The sequence below is a fragment of the Mchenga conophoros genome, linkage group LG14 (assembly GCF_057382185.1).
Source record: "Mchenga conophoros isolate Kocher_MC1m ecotype Shallow Benthic linkage group LG14, M_conophoros_male_GT1.1, whole genome shotgun sequence".
Taxonomy (NCBI): domain Eukaryota; kingdom Metazoa; phylum Chordata; class Actinopteri; order Cichliformes; family Cichlidae; genus Mchenga; species Mchenga conophoros.
Genome location: NC_140539.1, coordinates 15,452,075 through 15,473,721, shown reverse-complemented (window position 1 = coordinate 15,473,721; position 21,647 = coordinate 15,452,075). Strand labels below are relative to the sequence as shown.

The 21,647-nt window shown below is 44.3% G+C and overlaps 1 protein-coding gene across 2 annotated transcripts; it reads left to right on the top strand.

The window, feature by feature from the left end:
- Positions 1–1,803: 1,803 nt before the first annotated feature.
- On the top strand, positions 1,804–21,377 carry tiparp (TCDD-inducible poly(ADP-ribose) polymerase). 2 transcript variants are annotated; one of them, XM_085245469.1, is made up of 7 exons: positions 1,804–2,221; positions 3,247–4,290; positions 11,801–11,990; positions 12,297–12,484; positions 16,743–17,093; positions 18,441–18,698; positions 19,770–21,377. In XM_085245469.1, exons 2-7 carry the CDS (start codon positions 3,272–3,274, stop codon positions 19,957–19,959), a joined length of 2,196 nt encoding a protein of 731 aa, XP_085101595.1. In that variant the 5' UTR covers positions 1,804–2,221; positions 3,247–3,271; the 3' UTR covers positions 19,960–21,377. The 2 variants fall into 2 exon arrangements, with proteins under 2 accessions (XP_085101595.1, XP_085101594.1); XM_085245468.1 differs by lacking the exon at positions 1,804–2,221 and having other exon boundaries at positions 2,330–4,290.
- Positions 21,378–21,647: the final 270 nt, after the last annotated feature.

Sequence of the window (21,647 nt, the reverse complement as noted above, 5' to 3'; positions counted from 1 at the left end):
TCACATTTGCATGTTTCACATCATCACACAATATTAAACAGAGATGACCCGAGCGGTTAAACACTTTATTTGGAAAACTGAGTTCAGTTTCACTAACCACATCAAGGCCTGATTACTAGCAGACCTGTTGAATCAAGAACTCTCTGAACCTGAATCAGATAAAGTGAAGTAGGCTAAAAGATCTCAAAAATTAGCACATCATGCCCTGATAAAAAAAAAGAAAAGAAAAAGAAATGAGAAACAAATTAATTGAAATCTATCACTTTGGAAAATGTTACAAAGGTTTGTTTAAGGCTTTGGGTCTCCAGTGAACCACGGTGAGAACCATTATACACAAATAAAGAAAAATCAGAACAGTGGTGAACCTCTTCAAGAGTGTCTGGCTGACCAAAATCACTCCAAGAGCGCATCAACAACTCTTCCAGAAGGTCACAAAAGAACTCAGAACAACATCTAAAGACCCGCAGGCCTCACTTGTCTCAGTTTCTGTTATGTAAAATTGATTACTATTCTAGTGCATGTCAGTTATGAAATGAGTAGGCTGTGTTCTCTCAGCCAGTGTTGTTAAAGCATGTAATCTTTACTGACTGTGTCCTTTATAAAGCCATCGTGTGGCTTCTTCTTCTTCAATTTATGTTGATCTCTTCTTAAACCACAAGATTTCCATCATCTAAAGACCTTAAGACTTCACTTACCTCAGTTAAGGTCAGAGTTCAAGATTTAATAATAAGAAAGAGACTGGACAAAAATGGTATCCATGGGAGAGGTCTGAGGAAAAATTCACCGCTGACCAAAAAGAACACAAGGGGAACCATCATGATGTTTGCCAACAAACATATTGATGGTTCCCAAGACTTTTGGACCTACTCTGTGGACGGATGAGACACAAACTGAAGTTTCTGGAAGGTTGAGTCCCATTTCATCTGTTGTAAAACTGTATCATATCATCAGTCAAACATGGTTCTGGTAGTGTGATGGTCTGGGGCTGCCATAGTTGAAGGAACTATGAATTCTGCTCTCCAGAAAATCCTGAAAGAGAATCTCTGCTCATCGGTTCACACCTTGAAACTCAAGTACACTTGGGTTATTTAGCAGGACAATGATTCAAAACAGCAACACAGCAGTCCATCTCTGAATATTTTTTTTAAAAAGGGGAAGGGGGAGGGGGGTGAGTGGCCCATTACGATGCTTTCGCACTTACTCAAACGGGCTGTTCATGCTCAAAAACCCTCCAATGAGTCTGATCAATTCTACAAAGATGAGTGGGCCAAAAAGATGTGAAAGACTCATTGCCAGTTATCACAGTTCTTGCTGTGAAAGTTATTGCTGACACAACCAGTTATTAGGTTTATGGGGCCAGGTTAGTTTGGATACCTTTTTTTCTCTTAATAAATTTGTTTGTTGATCTAAAACATGTAAGGGTGATAAATGTGAAGAAAAGAGACAGACAAGACAGACAGAAAGACACACACTGTAAGAAAGAATGAAATCAGTGAAATCAGCAAGAGGGAGAATACTTTTTCACAGCTGTGGTAATTAAAACAACCGCAAAATAAGGAGAAATAGAAATGTTTTGGTTTGTGGGTTTAGAATATAGCTCCAAAACTCACTACAGCAACCTACCAAAGCACTTTTCATATAGTATATAGTTGTTTTTTTACCTAAACCATTAATCTACTAGTTTTACTTGGAATGGATACATCTAAATTATTTAATTATTTTTCCATCAAAGAGCTGCAATTAACTTTAACAGTATGTTAATGCTTGTTTGTTTTTAGAAACCTACTTCCGGGGTCGCTGAGGTTTCCCCACACTCTCATGCTGCGTTTCCGGCCCCGCCTCCCTTCGAGCCGAAGCCCAGCCTTCCTTTGAGGAGACCCCGCCTCTGACAGGTTACGGGGGCGGGGCCAGGTTGTGCAAAGATGGGAGAGAGGGCAGTCAGTTAGAGCGTCTCTCGCCACAGCTGTGCGTTCCTCTCTTCTGTTCTCAGTCGTCTTTTCCTATCCGGCAGAAGGATACAAAGAAAGGGAGACACCATGAAATAGAGACGTAGTATGAACGCGTCGGGGACAACAGAAGGACGAGAGCAACCGAACCGGACAACAGTCTAGCCCCGGACACGGATACTATTATCCCCGGAGCTTCTCCGATGAGTGCACTGGATTTTACCCACCAAAGAGCGTCGAGACCGGGGGGGAGTGGGGCGGACATTATCGCGCAGGTAGGGTTTTGTCGCCTCGGTGTGAGAGACCCGGGGCTCTGCGGGCTGTCCTGTGGGGAAGCTGGGCATGCTGCAGTGCTTCTCTGTGTGTTTCTCTCACACGGACAGCCCGCAGAGCCCCTGGTCTGCTGATCAAGTGTTTCTGCTTAAAGAACGACGAGAGCTGCCGTTTGTGTAGCGGAGCGCTGAAACAAGTCTCCGGGGTGTCCCGCTTGTCTTTTGTCGCTGCTCGGCATTTGCGGTGCCGTGTGTGTCTCTGTGTGTATATATGGGACTGTGTGTGTATTTGTCAGCTGTAAAGCGTACGTGCAAAGTTGCTCGAGCAGCGACGTGTGAGCGGCACGTAGACGGCAGGGGCCGCGTATCGGACTCCCGTGATCAAAATACACCGTCCCGGGAGAGGGAGGTTTTGTTACAATTGATGATTTTATCGCTCCCGTTCGGATACGCAGCTGTAATTGCAGGAATGACGTTAGCAGCACACCAAAGAAAGGCACAAGAAGGAGGAGGAGGAAAAAGCATAAGACACTGCAATTATATGTTCTCGTTTTTTTTTTATGATTAATCTGAGGCTGGAGCCCAAGTTCCCTGCTGTAGGATTAGGTAATATTTTTCCGCTTCAGTTGGCCTGTTGACTGCACTAAGCTGCTTCACTAACGAGACTCTGTATAACAGGCTGTTCCTGTAATATTCCTATAAGGACGGGTTTATAATGACCGCAGATGATGATGATGATGATGATGGTGGTGTAACATGTGCTGGGTCATTCTGGGACCAGAGCAGTTTTGGTCTGCGGAGGGAGGGGGGTGAACTGGTTTCGTTTCGGTATATAGAGGGTGAGGGTTTTCCTTTCCAGGAAAGAAAAGATGAGTTTATGATATGGGCTAATACCTCGTCCGAGCGACACAGACTATTAATCATTTCTTTATGCGCTAGGATGACTTCACCTTGGAAACTAGGCTTAAAGGATTATAGGTGTTGTCTTTGATGACTACCTCTTTCTCTTCTCTTTCTCCTTCTCCCAGGACTGACGGGCTTTCACAGAAGCTCATGGACAAAACTTTGCACATTCTCCAGAAATCCACAGATGGTGTGCCGACCGGGATCACCCTGGATGTGAGTTTGAATATGGACGAAGGGGAAGATTTCACGGAGCAACAGATTGTGGGGCTCTCGGACAAAATATCTCTGGTGAAACCTTATTTCAAGAAGAAACAAAGGAAATTGGATGCCAAATGCCTCCACCGAGCCCTGGAGGATCCTATACTGACTACTTTGCTGAGCACAGATACGCTGGTCTCCGGGGATGGGGTGTTTGTTCCCCGGAACCAGCCGGGCCGGACTCCGGGGAATTTGTGCGCAGCGGCTGTAGTGAAACAGAACTGCCTGGGCCAGGTGTGCCTCAAAGACCGGGGCACCGCTGACAATGCCACCGCTGGGGCCGGTGTGCCTGGGTTGATCACCCAGGACGTTGATGTGGAAATAGCCGATACTACTACGGAGCTGGATGAGACTGTTCGGCGAGGGGAGCAACCTAAGATCAGCGATTCTTCCCCCAACTGCTTCCAGCTGAAACCGGGCCTCAGGGAGTCTGGTAGCGCGGTGACAATAACAGCTCCCAGCAGGGATATACCTCCCATAGTTGCACCCCAGGTTCCTCCACACCAGGAGGGGGCAATCAAAAGCAACGACCTCCTAACCTCTGGGGCAACAAATCCTCCAGTCAAAGACTGCACTGGAATCTCGGACCCCCTCCTCCTGCAGCCTGACAAAGGAGTGCTATTTCAGGACAAAAGTGAAGAGGCCTCACTGGATCTGGTTTTTGAGCTGCTCACTCAGCTCCAATATCACACACACCAGTCAGACTCAGTGGACATTTGTGTGGATTTCCTCCAGGGACTGTGCGTTTATGGCAATGACTGTGCCCACCACCACACCGTCCTGCCCTACCACTGGCAGATCCGCAAGAGCAGCAGCCAGACCTGGCAGAGCATAGCAGATGACTCCCAGGAACAGCTGGAGAGACTGTACTGCAACCCTGACAATGAGCAAGTCAGGCTAAAGTATCAGTAAGTATCCCGCTGTAGTGCAACCTGTACTCTGTGTTAATCAGTAGCATGTGTGCTACAAACTCCCTGGTTAGATACAGGACCCCTGCTACAGAGGGAAGCAGCATCAAAGTATTTCTGTTTTGTTTTTGGTTTTTTTTGGTTGGATCTTTGCCATCTGTGTCTGTGGGTGATGGGACAATTCACTTTGCATTCAGTCAATTGAAAGTAGGAAGTGAAACCACAATTCATGCCCCAAGAGTATCACCCTTCAGCATTTCTCTTTATTCCTGACAATTGTTTTCATATAAATTATAATATTTCCAATATAAGTGGACAATTAAACCGTTTCAAGTTTTAACCCAAATCCTCATTCTGTATAAGCGGGGCTGAAATTGGAGAATACTGCCACCACCCCAGTCCATTTGGTGTTGAACATGCTGCTGAAAGGACTGTTTGTTAGATCGATGGGTATTTGTGACATAGCAACAATGGTGCAGTAATCTGATAGGCTGCATGCAAGTGATAGTCTAAGCCACTTCTGGTTCAGAGTGTTGGAAACTGTAGACCTGAGTTTCCTCTTTGGTTTTGCCACCGGTGACAAACTGAAAACACTGCACAGCTGTTCTGTACATGCGTGGATGATGGACTGCAGACAAGTGACTGCTCCTCCCAATGCTGACTGTTGCTTTCACAGCTTTATAATGCACATGGTCCGTGTGTCCTTCTAGTTAATGTGTCACCTGCATTTACTGTATCTCTTTATTTGAACAGCTATCACGCCCTTGTGTAGGCATGGCCCTGATATCGGTTATCTATTTCCTGCACTTCCCTTCTTCCAAACCCAGATCTGTGATTGGCCAGAAAGCCGTCAAAAGCGAGGCTTTTTCTTTTCTTTCTTTCTTTGTTTTTTTATAGCACTCGTTGCAGAAAGCCGTGAACTTGCGTGACCCCCAGCGGCCTTGTGCGGTCAGTGACACAAACGCACTTGGCAGCTCTCTTCTTCCCTCGGTCATAAGCGTGCGTGTCACTGTGTACACTCGCACCCACACTCACACACGCACTGCTTGGCACGCAAACACTCGCACGAATAAACTGCACAGGGAAGCAAAGTGACTCGCAGTGCTCTCACGCTCGCCTTTTAGCAGACGGAGATAAACGTCTTTTTCTCCCTCGCCCCCATTGGGGTGACACAAAGGAGCATCTACTGCTTCCTGTGAAACTGTACTGTATGCAAGTACATTCACACTGTCACACACACAAAGGGTACTTGTACACATGTTTGACCCTAAGCTTTCAATCTCTTCTGCAGTGTTTGCGAGTTAGAGGCCTCCCCTCATTTTCATGTCATTATGTGGATCTAATTACAAGTGCACTTTATGTCAGTATAGTGTAATCTTAAGGCATTAACCCTATCCACACCCCCACTCACATTTAAAGCCCTTTAAGCACCTATGTGTTTGAGGTGTGCACCAACTTTTGTGTGTGTGTGTTTGACTTGTTGACTCATGTTTTCAGCTGAAACTATGCAAAGAGCATATTGCTCCACAAACAGGATATGCACCTGGTGGTGTCAACCCAGATTCTTCAGAGGCCTTTTGAGTGTGTCTCATACAGTAAGACAGGACCATCTGGCTCACTTGACTGAAACTGCAGTGGAAACCAGAAACGACAGAAACTTTTTACCAGCACATTTTCAATGTGTATATGTGGAAATTCTGTATCATATGAATAATCCTGTAATGACTGTTTTTGTTTTTCTTTACATAAAAAAAAACTTTGAGGCATTTCAGTCAGTTTTCTTTTTTAGTCTGATGCTGGTGTATCTTCTGATGACTGGAGTTTTGTTAAAAGCTAATTTATTAATATATCTTTGCCATTTTTTAAGTGAATATACCCAAGTAGCAGAGGATACATTTTTAGTTTGGCTAAAAAGGAATTCTCCAACCCTGACCCTTAAAACAGGTTTGACTGTTTGTGGATGGTTGAATGAAAACACAACGTAAAACATTTTCACATGATCCCAGATAAGTCATTTTCTTGCGTGTTTAGCTTTTTATCGGCAAGAAGTAAACAGTGGCCAGTTTCTGGGTTTTTGGTTTTTTGGGGGTTTTTTTTGTTTTGTTTTGATCTTTTTATTTTTCTAAGGTGGGCCATTATAGATTTTATTTACACCACAGGTAAGGACCGTAAATAAGCTCGTCTCTGGCAGATTTGATTATGTGCACTATGGGCAAACTTTAATATCGGTCGGGGGCTCTGAAAGCGGAGCAGCCTGCCGAGTGATGACACACAAACTGGGGGAAAGTCGGTTAGCCGTGCAGCGTCGACACAAATCAGCTCATTCAGCCAACTGCTCAAAGCTTTGTGTAGCATTGGGTGTGTGTGAGAGCTCTTTTGATCGTCTTTCTTTAGAGATGCAACCCAGCTTGTCTTTTCATGCACGCAAGCAGCCACACGCACACACAGGGTGGAAGGCGTCACCGTGGTTACGGCAGCCAAATGATAACATCGTTAGCAGTATAAAGAGGAGCAGATGACTTAACAAGCTCTGCCGTCGGTATGGAGACACAGGCCCATTCGGCCTTTGGCCGCGCGCGCGTGTGTGTGGCAGGAAAGAAAATGCACGACTGCTTTTGTATATCTCCATCTGATTATGTTTTGCATGGCCTACTACAGGGCGTGTGAGTGTGTGTTCTGTGCTGAGCTGTTCCCGTGTGTGTGTGTGTGTGTGTGTGTGTGTGTGTGTGTGTGTGTGTGATCCATAACACAGGTTAATCCCATCCATATGATAAGCAGGAATGGAAGTCCGGTTAATCCGTTTTAGTCATGAACTCAGCAGTGAGGAGGAATGTCACAGTCATCGCTTCTAAAACTTATACTGTAATAATCCTGCACCGTACAGTTGTTCATTTGTGCTGCCGTGTGTGTGTGTGTGTGTGTGTGTGTGTGTGTGTGTGTGAGAGAGTGAGGAATAGTGTTCACTTTACAAGCTGATTGTAACAACTGTTACTTACAACAAAATACAAACTTTTTCCTGTAATATCTGTTTAAGGAGGAACTTTAGCACTTGACATCTTGCTCTGTGTGTGTGTGTGTGTGTGTGTGCGTGTGCGTGTGTGTGTGTGTGTGCGCGTCAGTCATGAAGACAGGCCTTTTTTTGATTAACCATGTGATAAAAGCTTTGCTTGTCATTAACTGGCATAAAGAGTCACTGAGCGCCAAGGACAGAGCAACCTGACACCAAGGTGTGTGTGAGTGTGTCTTTGTGTTTCTATCACAGGGGATTCTGTGTTACCTAGATGTGTTTCATGAGTCTCAGAAAATCAAGGATGATTGTGTCTAAGTGAGCTGTGTTTGTTTGTGAGAGTAGAGGCAGTATCAAGATAGTCAGACTGGATGTGTGTTTGTGTGGATATAATGTGTCAGACAGATCACGCCATGAATCAGAGGGGCGAGGTCTGTGTCGCTCTGCCTCTCATTACTCAAGAGTCTGCCTCCATTTTTTTTTTTTTAAATTCCAGCTCCACCTCCTTTTATTTAATTTAATTATTTTTTGTTCATAATAATTCCACACCAGATTTAATTTTTTTTGTCTTCTACATTTCCTTGACGTGCCCATTTTCTTCCCTTTTATTCCTCTGTCTCGCTCCTTTTCTTTATTCCTTACTTTTCCCTGAAGGGCCCCAAAGAGGTGGGAGAGATGTCCCAGTGCTCTCAAGCAGAATCCTTTTCCCCGTGATTTCAAACAGTTTTTCTTTCTCTGGTCTTCTCTCCTCCCTCAAGTGTTAATTAAGTGTTGATTTAAATTCCAAACTCATTTGCTTATCTTCCCCCTTTTTCATCTTTTTTTAAAGCCTCACATTCTTTATAGGCTGGGCACCTTTAATATTTTCAAAAGAGAGGCTTAAAGGACTGAGAGAGGACACCCTGAGCTATGAGCTCAATTATGTGGACAGATACACTCATACTGGAAAAATCCAGGACGTGCAGGTGACGCGAGTGTGCACTTCTTCCTGTTCTGTGTGTGCGTGTGTGTGACTTTGTTGTGTGTTCACTGCCTGTAAAGCTAAAAAACAGGAACAAATGAAGCCTATTTAAATAGATAACTGGATTGTGAATACAAGGAAATAACACTAGTACGTGACATCAAGGTTCTGTGTGTGTGTGTGTGTGTGTGTGTGTGTGTGTGTGTGTGTGTGTGTGTGTGTGTGTGTGTGTGTAAAAGAAGTGTTCGTCAGCAGATTTGCTTGCCTGACTGAGTTATCTGGGCGTGACTGGATGAAGTTTTGCGTGTACGTACATGAATCTGTCCAAAGAATGTGTGTGTGTACGTACATAGACGAGTGTTCCTCCAGTGTGTGATGTTCACAATAGCATGACTGATGTTGGAATGTGGGTCCTTTGGTGTGTAGTCATGAGAAAGTTTGAAGGTGTGTGTGCTATAGGCATATTCCTTAGGAGCCGCTGTCCTTTTTCCATCGCCTTGCCTGCTTGTAGTGTTGGGAGCTGCTCGGTACAAGTTCCTTTCCTTTTGGGTGCACCTTGGGAGAAAAGTGGGAGAAGCCCCGCATTTCCAGCATGGTCTTTGACTCTGCTAGAGTGGGCGTGCTTTGGGTCACTATCCAACTCTTGATTGGCCATCTTACCAAATCTCAGTTCACTTAATTTAACTGCTGGAATTTTATTTTTAAAATGGGGCAAACTAGATGGGGAGGAAGGGGCTATATGAAAGGAATTGGAAATAATCAACTCCGGAGACTCCAGTATTTGTCTGAATGTGCAGCGGGGAGGGAGAGAGTAGGATGTGTGAGAGGTAGATACAGAGGCTACATCCTTTTTTAAAATTTCCAATCAGTGTTTTATGTTGAAATGATAAGGTTGAAAAAGCAAGGCTGAGGTGGTTTGTGGAGATGGTGGAAATACTGGTCGGAGGAGGAAAATAAGACCTCACAGGAGGTTCATGGATGTAGTGAAGTAGGACACATGGTTGGAAGGGGTAGAGTGAGATGGAGGCAGAACTGGGTCAGAGGCTTTTCAAACAGTCTTTTTAGAGGTCCTACTAGACCAGAGTAGAGCAGACCTGAGGCGTAAATATAACAAGCATGCTTTTAAATGAAAACATATCAGTAACGACACTGTGGTAATGAGTGAGGTAGGATGGAAAGCTCAAGTTCATTTTCTCATAACACTTGTGCATGGTTTGTTAGTCAGCCACACACACACACGTGTCATCATTACATACCGTCACAGGCGAAAAACATTCTGTTCCGATACCATGAAAACATGTCACAGGAGAGCGCACAGGTGCAGGACAGGGTGAAACTAAAGATCAGCATCAGTGAAAATCAGATTTATTTATTTTTGTATCATCACTCCCTTGCACCTTTTTTCATTGTTGTTCTGTTTTTCTCTTCCATTTCTGCCTTTCATTTTCACATTAATACAGCTATTCATTTTTTTTGTTTTGTTTTTTTCCCATTTTAAACTGAAATGCGTCTGCGTTAGTTGAGAAGAATTCAGAAAGTCGCAGGGATTATCTGCACCTTCTCTCTGTGTGTTTCTGGTAATCAGGTGATCTGATTATCAGTGACTCACTCTTCAGTTACTGTTTTGTTTCTGCACGTGCTCTCTAAATGAACTCTCATTTCACTTCCTATTCCAGAGATGTGTTCGCGGTATGACTTTGCAGAAATACAGATGTAAATTTAGGGTATGTAACTACCATTTGAGTCAGTGTTTATGCGAGTTTTCAAAAAACGAGACGGGACCTCTCATTATCACCTTCCTGTGAGACACTGGTGTGTTTGCCAGTAACCCCAGCAGCCAGTACCTGCACTTAGTGGATGAAACTGAAGACTTGTTTTCTCTTCGGCCATTATAATACGAGGTTTCACCGCTTCAGGCTGTTGAACTTATAAGGAGGTTTCAGCGCTACTGCTACTGCTGCTGCTCCACTTCTCTGTTTTTCAGTGGGAAACCTCTAAACTGTGTAGTGTACTTTTTTTAAAGTAACACACACACAGTCTAACATTTTCACGTTACATTCACTTAGCTTCTCACTAATATCAATGAGACCATTAACATCATCATGCAATGTGCCCGCTTCTATGGCTGTAGTGTCATGTGCATGTTTAGTGTGTTAAATATTTGTATAGATCGTGTATATGTGTGTCCTTGCCATAGCACGCCAGTGTGTTTGGCCACATTTATGTAAGTGGTATGTCTGACCCAGAAAGGATTTGCCGGAGGCTCGAGGGAGGACTAATGCAGCGCGACTGATGCACATGCACACACTCAGACATGCACGCAACAGTGTTTTTGACCCGCGTGTGTTGGGACAGAGAGGGGTTAAGGCGAGGTTGTATGGGCGTGAAAAGATTATGTGTTTCCCCTATTTATTTTTTTGGCAGATGGTAACTCTACTGTACTATGCTGAAGTGCATTCACTGACCACCTACAGCTACTAGATCATTATTCTGTAGGTTAACCTGATTGTTTGCTACTCGAAATAGCAAGGCTTTAGAGCAGGGGCTGGAGTATTATCATTATTATCATCATGTCTAGATTGTTGTAATTCATTGTTCACTTGTCAAAGCAAAAACTCCCCGAATCGTCTGCAGCTGCACTAACTCCCCACTGAATGCAGAATTCATTTTAAGACTGTGGTTCTGACTTTTAGAGCTGTAGATGGACAAGCACCAGCTTACATCAGTGAACTTTTACATTCTTATGTCCCCAGCAGGTCCCTGAGGTCATGTGATCAGGGCCTGCTGGCTGCTTATCATATGAGGCTGAAAAGGACACAGCTTTTTCAACATTGGCTCTCAGACTCTGTAGCTCTCTCAGAGGGAGAGAGCTACAGAGTCTGAGAGCCTTAGATCTGTGGACTCGGTGATCTCTTTAAAAAACACACACACACAGAACAAAACAACTAAAAACTCACATTTTTAAATTTGTTTGGTTAACTTTTTTTTTTTTTTAATGTTCTGGTATTTTCTTTGTTGATGTTTACTGATGTTTTGATTTGGAAGGGCTAACCTATCTTTTTATATAATATAAAATTTGCTAGGCAGCTATTTGGTTACTTACTGTAAAGATTTGAGAGCAATGTCAGCCATCGTTGTACATAATGAGAGAGCTGTTCCCATGAGCTGGTTCCATGGGGAAGTCAAAGTAAAGTTAATCCTAGTAACTTGCTCAAGGGCACTTTGAAGCACAGTTGTCATGTATGGCTTTCTGTTTTTCATTTGTAAGTCATTTACTTTAAATTTACACCCTATGCAGCTCAGTATAAGTGACTAAGTAGAGGTTTGATCATCCTGCTCCAGGGCTCACGGATTAAGTTAACGTTCCATCAACAGCTTCGTGCTTTGTAGCACAGCTTCTAATGGAAATATAAACTGTGACTATTTAACAACAAGGTCATCACTCCACAGCCCTGCGTGCTAGCCGTCTGGGTTAATGTGCATTGCTGACTGCAGCGCTTAGCTACGTAGTTATTCTAATGACTTCAAACCTTGTGTTGCAGGGGTCGAGTGTTTGCCCTAGACTTTGGGACGATGCGAGTGTGCGACCTCGAGTTTGACTGCGTCCGACGACTGAGCACCCCCCCCAGCCCTCTACCCCTGCCTGCGATGAACCCAAACCCCACCCCCAGCTGTCACACAGTGTGGAAGTACTACTGCAGAGACAATTTTGGCTGGAGGGAATACTCCGAGGTGAGCCATTCGGTGCATTTATTTGTGTGTGTTCGGGTGCATTCAGGCTCTGCGAACAAGATGCCAGACACATTAGCTTCGCCCACATTAATCAATTGTCCAGTGATGGGGTGGATTTAGAAAAACAGCTCTCATGTACACAAACTACTTGCTTTTGTAACACAGCTTTTTATCCATGTGTGACCTTTTATTTATCGTCTTTGCAATGGCCACATTTGATTTACAGGTAAAATGGAAAAATGCAGAAGTTACCTGCAGAAAATGGTAAACAAATGTGTTTTCCCTCCCTTTCCTTCTGCTCCACAGCCTGTGGTTAAGCTCATAGAGGAGGCGAGTTCGAGAGGTCTTAAGGAGGTGAGGTTCATTACGCTCCAGAACCAGTATATCCTCAACATCAGGGAGGGCTTCCAGCAGAACGCAGTCTTCGGGTTCCGACGTCAGATCAAGAAGCGGCCCATGTTCATGTCCTCCGTGATTCTCACACCACACCTACAGTAAGTAAACATGGCTGATATTAGATCTAACTACAGCTTTGCTTTTGTGGTTAGGAGGTGAGCACTAATAGAGCTAAAGCTGGATCCAGAGGTTGAGGTTTTGGCCATGGTGAAGACATGGCTCGAGTAGATAAACAACAACACAGCTGAGATGTCTCCACAGTGACTTAGTGGATTTGCTCTCAGAGCATCGCTTGCAGTAATGTAAGCAGAGACTCGTTTTTGTGAACGTGTTACTGTATTCATAGGAACTGTATTGTACTCTGCGCGGGCATTAGGCTTAGTTTAGATTGGGCGGAGTGATACACCCAGTATGGTGGCTGTTCTGAACTACCTAATGTGACGGTTGTTGTGATGCAGACTTTAAATAAAGGACTGCATCTGAGGCCAAAGCTGTTAATCACATAATGACTATTGCCAAGATACACCCAGCCTTATAGTAAGTAATGCCAGAAAACGACTTTTTCCAGAGCTTAGTATTGGTACTAATTAACAGTAGCAGTTCTCGTTTGAAAGGTAGCAGTCATTAACTAGATTAATAGCCTTGCTTTTCTGTTTTTCCCTGCTGGCTTGCCTTTGTACTTTCCAGTAGAGCTGTCTAAATCATTTAGCACTTAGATCAGAGAACATTTAGTATTTTTGCACATGAAGCAACACTGATTTCTAGAACAAAGTTCTGCATTCAACACAAAAAAAGTCCCTGGCAACATGTGCAAAGTCACTCGCACACAAAGTTGATTCTTGAGTATCTGACACGCCATCTTCTTGTGGCTCTCTGTGTTCTCTGAGCATCCTGAATTTGTAGTTTGGAGACGCTGCAGGCACACAGAGGTCGGTACATGATGTTAATGTCACAGTCAGCGTTGAATACTGAACACTGTATTCACATTTTATCTTTTCTGCTGCACACTGGCAGCCTGAGCTAAACTCAAACCCCATCTTTACCACGGCACAGATTTTTGGCACGTCAAACAGAGTCACTGGGACACGGGGAGATGTCCTGTGCAGAGCGAAGCAGATGGACGGGAAAATGAGATAAAGGAGGCAAACGAGAACAGACGAGTCAAGTCGAGAGACGGGCCAGAGGCAGAAATCAAGGAAAGGGTGAAAAGAAGCAAAACATTAGCGCTCCAGATCTAGCGAACCTTTTCTAATGCGTTTATTTCCCCTCTTTTCTTTTTAAAAAAAAAATAAATTCTTTCTTTAGCTCAGTCAACTTCCTGTCCTTATAGCAGTGAAGTGATCTGGCTTGCAGCACTCGGGTCTTATTTTTGAAACAAGTAATACCAGATTGGAAACAAGTGGAGTCATTTCACCCCATTTGCAGAATCTTTCACTTCCTTTGCCGAGCAGGCTGCTGTAGCGGTGTCCTGCCAGTTTCCCACACAGAGCGAACGCTAGAACGAGCTGTTCCTACCGGGGCCCTGACAGGCAGGGGAAGACAAAATGGAGAGCAGGAGATGGAGGGAGAAAAGGAGAGAAGGAAAAGAGAGAGAGAGGGAGAAGGAGGGAGACGCAGAGCACAGCTGAGGAAGTGAATGAGGTCTAAATGGTTTCCAGACTGGGTGCACAGCAGAGTGGAGTTGGTGAGTGAAGGAGTGTGAAATGTTCCTGTGGGGAGCTGGAATTTGGATTGAGTGACTTGTTATGGGACGTTGTCATCCATTTGGTGTGTGTGTGAGCTTCAGTTAATTACTTTATCTGATCACAGTCACACAATGGGCACCAAAAAAGAAAAAAAAAGCTTCTAGCCAGGCGATCCAATAAAATGGGAATTTTATTTGTGCAAAGGAATGGCTGTCAGTCCGTCCGGTGTCCTTTCGAGTGACCTGAAACAGTTTGTTGGCGTGTGTGTGTCTGTGTGTGTGTCTATCAGGAACAATCTGTGCTTGGGCTTGGAGGTTGAGGTCATTAGCTTGATTGGCACTCTCCCCCCTCACTCCCCTCCCCACCGCTCTCCCCCCGCCTTCCTTCTGTCATCTCTTTCTGCTCTGCCGGTGTTATTTTCAGCCATCTCCTCCCCTCTCTCCCCCCCTTGTTATCTGCCCCTAATCTTCCTCCTTTTCTTTTTTTCCTCACTCTTTTCTCTCCCCCAAGTCCATCATTCTCGTGTTATCTGTCCCTTTTCATTTCACACTTGTTTTCTGCAGCAGGCTGTCTGTGATCTCTTCAAAGCACACAGGGAATAGAGACATCGATTTCAGGGAGGAGGGGGGAGAGATCGAGACCGGACAGACAAGATAAGCGAGAGAGAGAGAGAGAAAGGAGATGAGAAAAACTGTCGCACCGACTTAGAGTCACTCTGATCACAGTCTCCTGACAACGCGCGCACACACACACACACTCACTTTCTTATGGCTGATAGCACTAACAGCATTTACACTTGGAGGGCGATAACTTGACAGCCAAACTACTGTTACCGACTCAAATGCCAGACGTAATAGTTTTCTTTTTTTGTCACTTTTTGACAGCTCCACAATGGGCATTTTATTTCCCCCCCCTCGTGTCTTGTTCTCGCTCCTGTCTCTGCTTCACTTCGCCTCCCTGTTGTCTTGTTTGGTGTCTGGGTTTCATTTTCGCGCAGTCCTGTTGTTTTGTTTGGTCGGTGATGGCTGACGGCTGCTGAGGAGCTGCTCCGCTCCCCTGTGCGGTGATGTCATTGTTGACAGTCAGTGGCAGATGATTTTTAGAGAGCGCGCTCGTGGAAATGCTAGTCCACTGCGGCAGGCAGGCGGGCAGTTTTGTTTCACTCTTGGGGATTTTTGGGTGTGTGTGTATGGGGGGAGGGGGGGGGGGTATTGATTGTAGGCATATGGGAGCACAGCTATAGGAAGGTGGAGAGATGGGGAGTGTGCTGGGGTGCCATTAGGTGATGGTTTGGTTGCTGTAAATTCCTCCAAAGCTGCTCTCACTGACCTTCAGCAGGCATGGATAAAGGCAGATGAAAAGAGATGAGGTTTCAATAAAGGGCAGCAGCTATCATCCCTCTGTGAAGCACACTTGATCAGAGTAATCGGCGCTTCTGATCCAGTCACAGTTGTCCGGTCTTTCTGAGCATCGTGTGGAGGCCTTTTCATAATGCGGATTCTCAACTATGAGCAGTTTATTGATATTTTTTGTTGTCTTTTTTTTTTGTAAACAGACCATACTTCAAAACAATTGAAGTTGGTGAGAGCCCCTCCTGTGTCACACATTCCTCAGTGGCTTAGGGGCTAAGTTACCTCTCACTCTGTCCCTTGTATGTTGAAGGTCGAGGGTTCAAGTACAGTGTGGGGTGTTTTTCAGGGTGACACTTTTTTGTCTATATTATGTAATCCTCATCAACACACTTTTCAGAAATCATTTTTATATTTTATTTTTTTTAACTGTAAATATTTTCCCACGCACAAAATGATTGTGTACTGCGGAGGGACAGCTTTACTACAGCAAGGTAAATGTCCCTGAACAGTGAGGGTGACTACACTTTGAATACAAAACCAGTATGGCAGAAATTATTATGATCACTCAGAGTAATCCCATTATGTACCAGGTAGCTGCTATCTCAGGTACAGTACACTTGTGTTTATGAGCCATCTCTCTTCAACTCTGTTAGCCAACCCCTTTATCTCTGGCTTTTTAGCTGCACTGAAGTCAAGCTACAGATTGAGTCCACTCATAGCAACAATCCCACCACAGTTTCTCCAGAAATTGCGTAGTCTAGTTATTTATAAGATTGCATGCGAGTAAGATCATCTCACTGCCCTCTAATTAGACGTAACTTACATAATACTTCCTAGTAACATTTTTAATGACTTTATATTGCATGTAAAATGAAATGAATCATACTTTATTCAAGGTGACAGAATTAGCACACAGCTACAGCTGCTTTCTTATATGTGATTGGTCGGTAGTACTCAGGCTACAAACCGAAAACGTCCCTTTGCCTGCAGATCTGAGTATAGAAATTCGAGCTGCACTGAATATTTTTCATGTAAACCTCATCACAACTTCCCAGAACCAAAACTGATGTGTATAAATGTTTGTTTTGTCTGATCAAGCAACTTGCAAATTCATAAAATGTCTTTTATCCCATTCAGTTTGATAATCAAACAGCCTATTGTCAGTAGCTTGGTTTGTCCTGAATATAAATATATTTGTCTATATAATGTGCAGTATATGCCCTAAATATGCTATTAACATAGGAAATAAGTAACCATTAATGATATTTCTTACACTACTGTCAGAAATCTAACGCTTCATTTTCTTTCTTTCGTTTTAGGACTTTGAGCGGCCTCTCTCTATCTCCTCTCAGCTGTTCGTCGTCCTCTTCCTCATCCTGCTCATCATCCTCTTCCTCCTCCTCATTATCATCATCCTCCTCCTCTTTGTCCATGGACCTTCCTGCGTCATATCCCCTCTCGCCAACTACCACCAACCCACCCAGCCTTTTTCCTGAAACGTGGTTGCCAATGACCATGAGCCAGGACTTCCTTCAGGTGCCGGTTTCCCGCGAAGACCGCAGCTACAGGACGGTGTACAGCCTGTTCCACAAGACGGTTTCGGAGACCAAGTTCAGGATCATCAAGATCCTACGTGTGCAGAACCCCTTCCTATGGGAGAAGTATAAGAGGTGAGAGGAGAAGCAGATTATTATAGAGATGTCTTTTAATCATGTATAATTCCTACAAACTTTAACCATGACACCAGGAAACTTTTCTGTCAGTAAGTGTGCTGGCAGGGTTGCATGTATTAATTTCTTTTGCATGTAGCTTCTTTTTTTTCATGCTTTGTGGGAAAGCTGTGGCATTCGAATTTGATGCATGTGTGGTTGTGTTGTCAAGCACAGCTCTGCTGAAATAATCAACATCTACGATGTCATGAGAAAGGCACGAGTTTCAAAACTTGTTTTGACAGTCGAGAGATTTGACCTCACTTGAGGACGTAAAATAAGTATTGATGTTAACAACAACGATCTGTGTTTTATATAATGAACCCATAGTGTTGCTGAAGTTGCACCAGAGTACGGTGGTAGTTTCACAGACTTTGCTGTTGCGGTGCAGACTGGGTGTTAATCCTTTTTATTCAGATATCTGTTATTGAAGTCTAAAACGTTTAAGACTGAAACGATAATCAAAAAAAGGTTTAATGTAAAAAAATGTAAAGAGTGGGGAGGTAAGAAAGAAAGAAAGAAAATAGGCCAAATGGGAGCAGCTGTGTGGGACTTCGTGAGAACGAGTCAGCAGTGGTGTGTGAAAACAGCAGATGGAGAGATGTTTGGTGATGATGATGTTCCTGTCTTCAACACACAGGGCTAACCGCTGTGATTAGTGCAGGGCAAGGCCTATCAGCTGTGACAGTTATACTCTCCCACACGGGTACCACACGGTTTCAAAATGACTGAAGGTGTGTGTTTCTGTGCGTGCGTGTCACTGAATTTGAAAGTGTTGCCCCCCCCTCTGAATGTCGGTAGAGTTCCTCTTCCCACACTCTGGTTATGACAGGAAACCCATAACTGCTTGTTTGCTTGTCTGTTTGTGCGTGTGTGTGTATTTGCACGCAAATGACTTGTGAAATGTTCATGTGAAAAGAGAGCGTTTATCACCTCTTTTCTAAATTTGGAAATTAAGTGTGTGTGTGTGTGTGTGTGTGTGTGTGTGTGTGTGTGTGTGTGTGTGTGTGTGTGTGTGTGTGTGTGTGTCTGTCACTAACAAGCTGAGAGATCATGGGAGGTCATGCCAGGGTCACAGCCTTTCTGGCCTGAAACACTTTCAAAATGAGCAGCGCGTTACAGTGTCACTGTACCAATCGTTGCGCAAGAACCAGATTCAGGGCTGCGTTTTTCCACAGTTTCAGTGTACGCAAGGTTGTGGTCACAGTTAGTGTTAAGTCGTATTTTCTCATCAATACAGTCTGTGTGTTATTTTCTGAAATGAATGAATCGCTGACAAATCCCCTTTCGCCTCCTCTGCTCCAACAGGAAGAAGGAGTACATGTCGCGGCGCATGTCGGAGAGGGACCGGCAGCTGAGCGAGCGTCACCTCTTCCACGGCACCTCGGCCGACGTGGTGGAGGGCATCTGCAAGCACAACTTCGACCCCCGAGTCTGTGGCAAACACGCCACCATGTTCGGACAGGGATCCTACTTTGCCCGTAAAGCTGTCTACTCGCACAACTTCTCCAAACGCTCGCCGAAAGGAGTCCACTGCATGTTCCTGGCCAAAGTCCTCACTGGAAGGTAGGTGTGTGCGTGCATGCTTGTGTGGACACTGATAAGAAAACATCTCCAGTTATGGGTGGAGTTTTATTTATCTGGAGGGGGAAAAATAACATGTCATTTGGGTTAAATTGCTGGGAATATATTGGCTTAATCGTGTGATTTGTGTGCCTCTAAAGCAATGGCCCCCACTTATACCACTCACAGTGCTTTGCTTTGTTTAATTGTTCCCCGTTTACATCTTAGCTAGATGTAAATCTGCTTTGGTTTAGAGGAGGTCGGAAAGAACATAGTGTGGTAAATGCTAAATCAAGGCCTTATGTGTCCTGGGTTTATCGCTGGCTTGCGCGGTTTAGCGTCCCTAATGAACCGTTTGCAGTGTTTGACAAGTATGTTCCCTCCAGTGCACGGCTCTGCATAAACAACTTTTCCTTTTTGACCCCCGTCTCTCGCAAACGCTCGAGTACTTCTACATTTCGATTTACAGAACACATCGGCATCAATCTGGATCGTGAGAAACCGGAGGTTCTTTTCCATAAACCATCTTTCATGTCATACTATCGTCATGCTACACAAATTCCTTTTAAAATGCAAGTCAAATGTAGAGCCACACATGTAAAACAGCTGATTTGGCTGTGCCCATCGTACGTTGCCGGCTTTGTTTTGCTGCAGCAGAGTGTGTGGTGCACCCAGGGGATTGTGTGGCGGTTTAGGAACAACACTCTGTCTGTAAACCTGGGTCCAATCTGTTCCACGGCATAAGCGTCAGACCCGAACAGCAACACAGACTCCACGTCTCTACCCGCTGCCTTTGTCTTATTTATGATCCCCGAATAAGCAGCACAGAGACTGATGGATGACGGGTCTTTGGGGATTGACATGAATATTTAAGCGAGGAAAAACAACCCGCCTACAGTGCACAGTTTCATTTCATACAGTCGCTACATGCTGTATTATATGAAGTGTGGCGAAAGATACGGCAGTCTTGTAATCTTGAAATTTGGATTTCTGTGTGGTAAATTATTATCTTGTATCTCCAGAGTCCCAGCTCCTTAACTGAGCTTTTCTGTTTTCCTCTTTGTTTTCACACAGGTATACTGTAGGAAATCCCTCTATGCGACGGCCTCCACCTATCAACCCTCGTGACGCCTCTAGCGACCTCTATGACTCCTGCGTGGACAACTGGATGGACCCCCAGATCTTTGTCATCTTCAATGATGACCAGAGCTACCCTTACTTCATCATTCACTATGAGGAGGTGCCCAGTACAGTCGCTGTCTGAGCCAAGATTGCAACGCGGTGTCTGTATTTGCAAACACTTAATGTGCAGAGTCTGTTCAGGTTGTAGATGAGTGGATCTACTCATCTACAGCCACTTTAAAATAACAATTAAGACGAATTAAAAAGAAAGTATATGTCCACTTTGGTTTAACAGACTCTATTGTAATCGGTTTGTTACACTAAATTTAATCCAACTGACGGTGAAACCAGTCGAAACAGACTAAAAAATGTTTGCAAATACTCAGTGTTCCCGGTCTGTAGTCAGCTGGATCCACCTAGCCTGGACTGCATCAAGGAATAACAGACCGGATTCATCTGGACGAAACTGGACTAGCAAAGGACACACCTGTTTTAATCTACTGTTCAGAGGTGGATGACAACTGAAAACAGCTGCAACAGACTTGAGTGGACTCGTATAGCACACTTTGTCTGCTGTGGACAAGTGATTATCGTCACTTTGGAAAAAGACGAAATGTACTTATTTGGAGCAGATGCAGGTAAAACCCAATCTAGCCCGCACCCCCACACTTAGCCTAGCCTGGCTGCCCCTCCTTGAGCCTGCTTCTGATGGAGGTCCCTTCCTGTTAAAAGGGAGTTCTTCCACCCCGCTGTTGCCAAGTGCTTGCTGACGAGAGCCTGTTGGGTTTCTCTCTGTAATACTGTGGGGTCCTTACCTTACATTATAAAGCGCCTTTGGGATGACTGTTGTTCTGAACCTGCGCTTATATAAATAAATAAATTTAATTGGGTAATTTTGACTTGTACATGATCGTGGTTCCCACTGGACAAACGCTGTAGTAGACAGTTGGCGTCCTCTCAGTACTGTGAATGACCACCTGGCCACATTATTATTTTGAGGAAGCTGCAACAGACCAATCAGAGGCTTCCACAGAGAAGCTGTTGGAAACCCTGACCCTCCTGTTAAAGTGTTTACCCAGCCTCCGGCCCATTTTCAAGTATATGTGCTGCGTGTATGAATCTTTTAAGTTTAACAGACATTTATTTTGTGGCCTCTTCTTACCAGAGGTGGATGTGAGTTTCAGAGGGACTTTCCACATACTGTTAACCTCATGGCAGAGGATTCACGTGAAGCTAGTGCTGCTCCCGGATGCCGTTTTAGCTGTTGTGCCCACCGCTTAGGCTCCTTTGAGGGGCTGAGGCGTGTACGTCATGCTGAGACATAATGCTGCTGCAACGGCGGCAGCGCTGTAGCGTTCTGTCAACAAACCCCCTTGAAACTCATCTCTCTCGGATTGCTCTGTCGCTCAGAGACGGTAGAATTTCTTTTTGTTTTTGAGACAAGGTGTACAGGCGTTCTTTGTTTATATTTGAACTGTGTGCCTTTTGTTCATAAAAATGTTTATTTATGTTAGTTTAATGTAACATTGGTTAAATAAAAGAATCTAAAAGAGAAAATGACTGACTGGTCAACCTGTGCTTTATTCAAATCGCATCATTCATTAGTAACTTGTGCTAATGGTGTTTTTATTGGATATTTCTGTATATAACAAAATCTGTATAATTCTAAACATCAGTTTTAACAAGCGCTCCAACACCCCTGACAGAAATGTAGCCCCAAACCATGACAGAGCCTCCACCGTGTTTTACAGATGGCTCTATCGTTGTCCTGACCTCCGCCCTACATATTGAGGATAAAACCCCAAAGTTTCACATTTAAAGGCATCATTG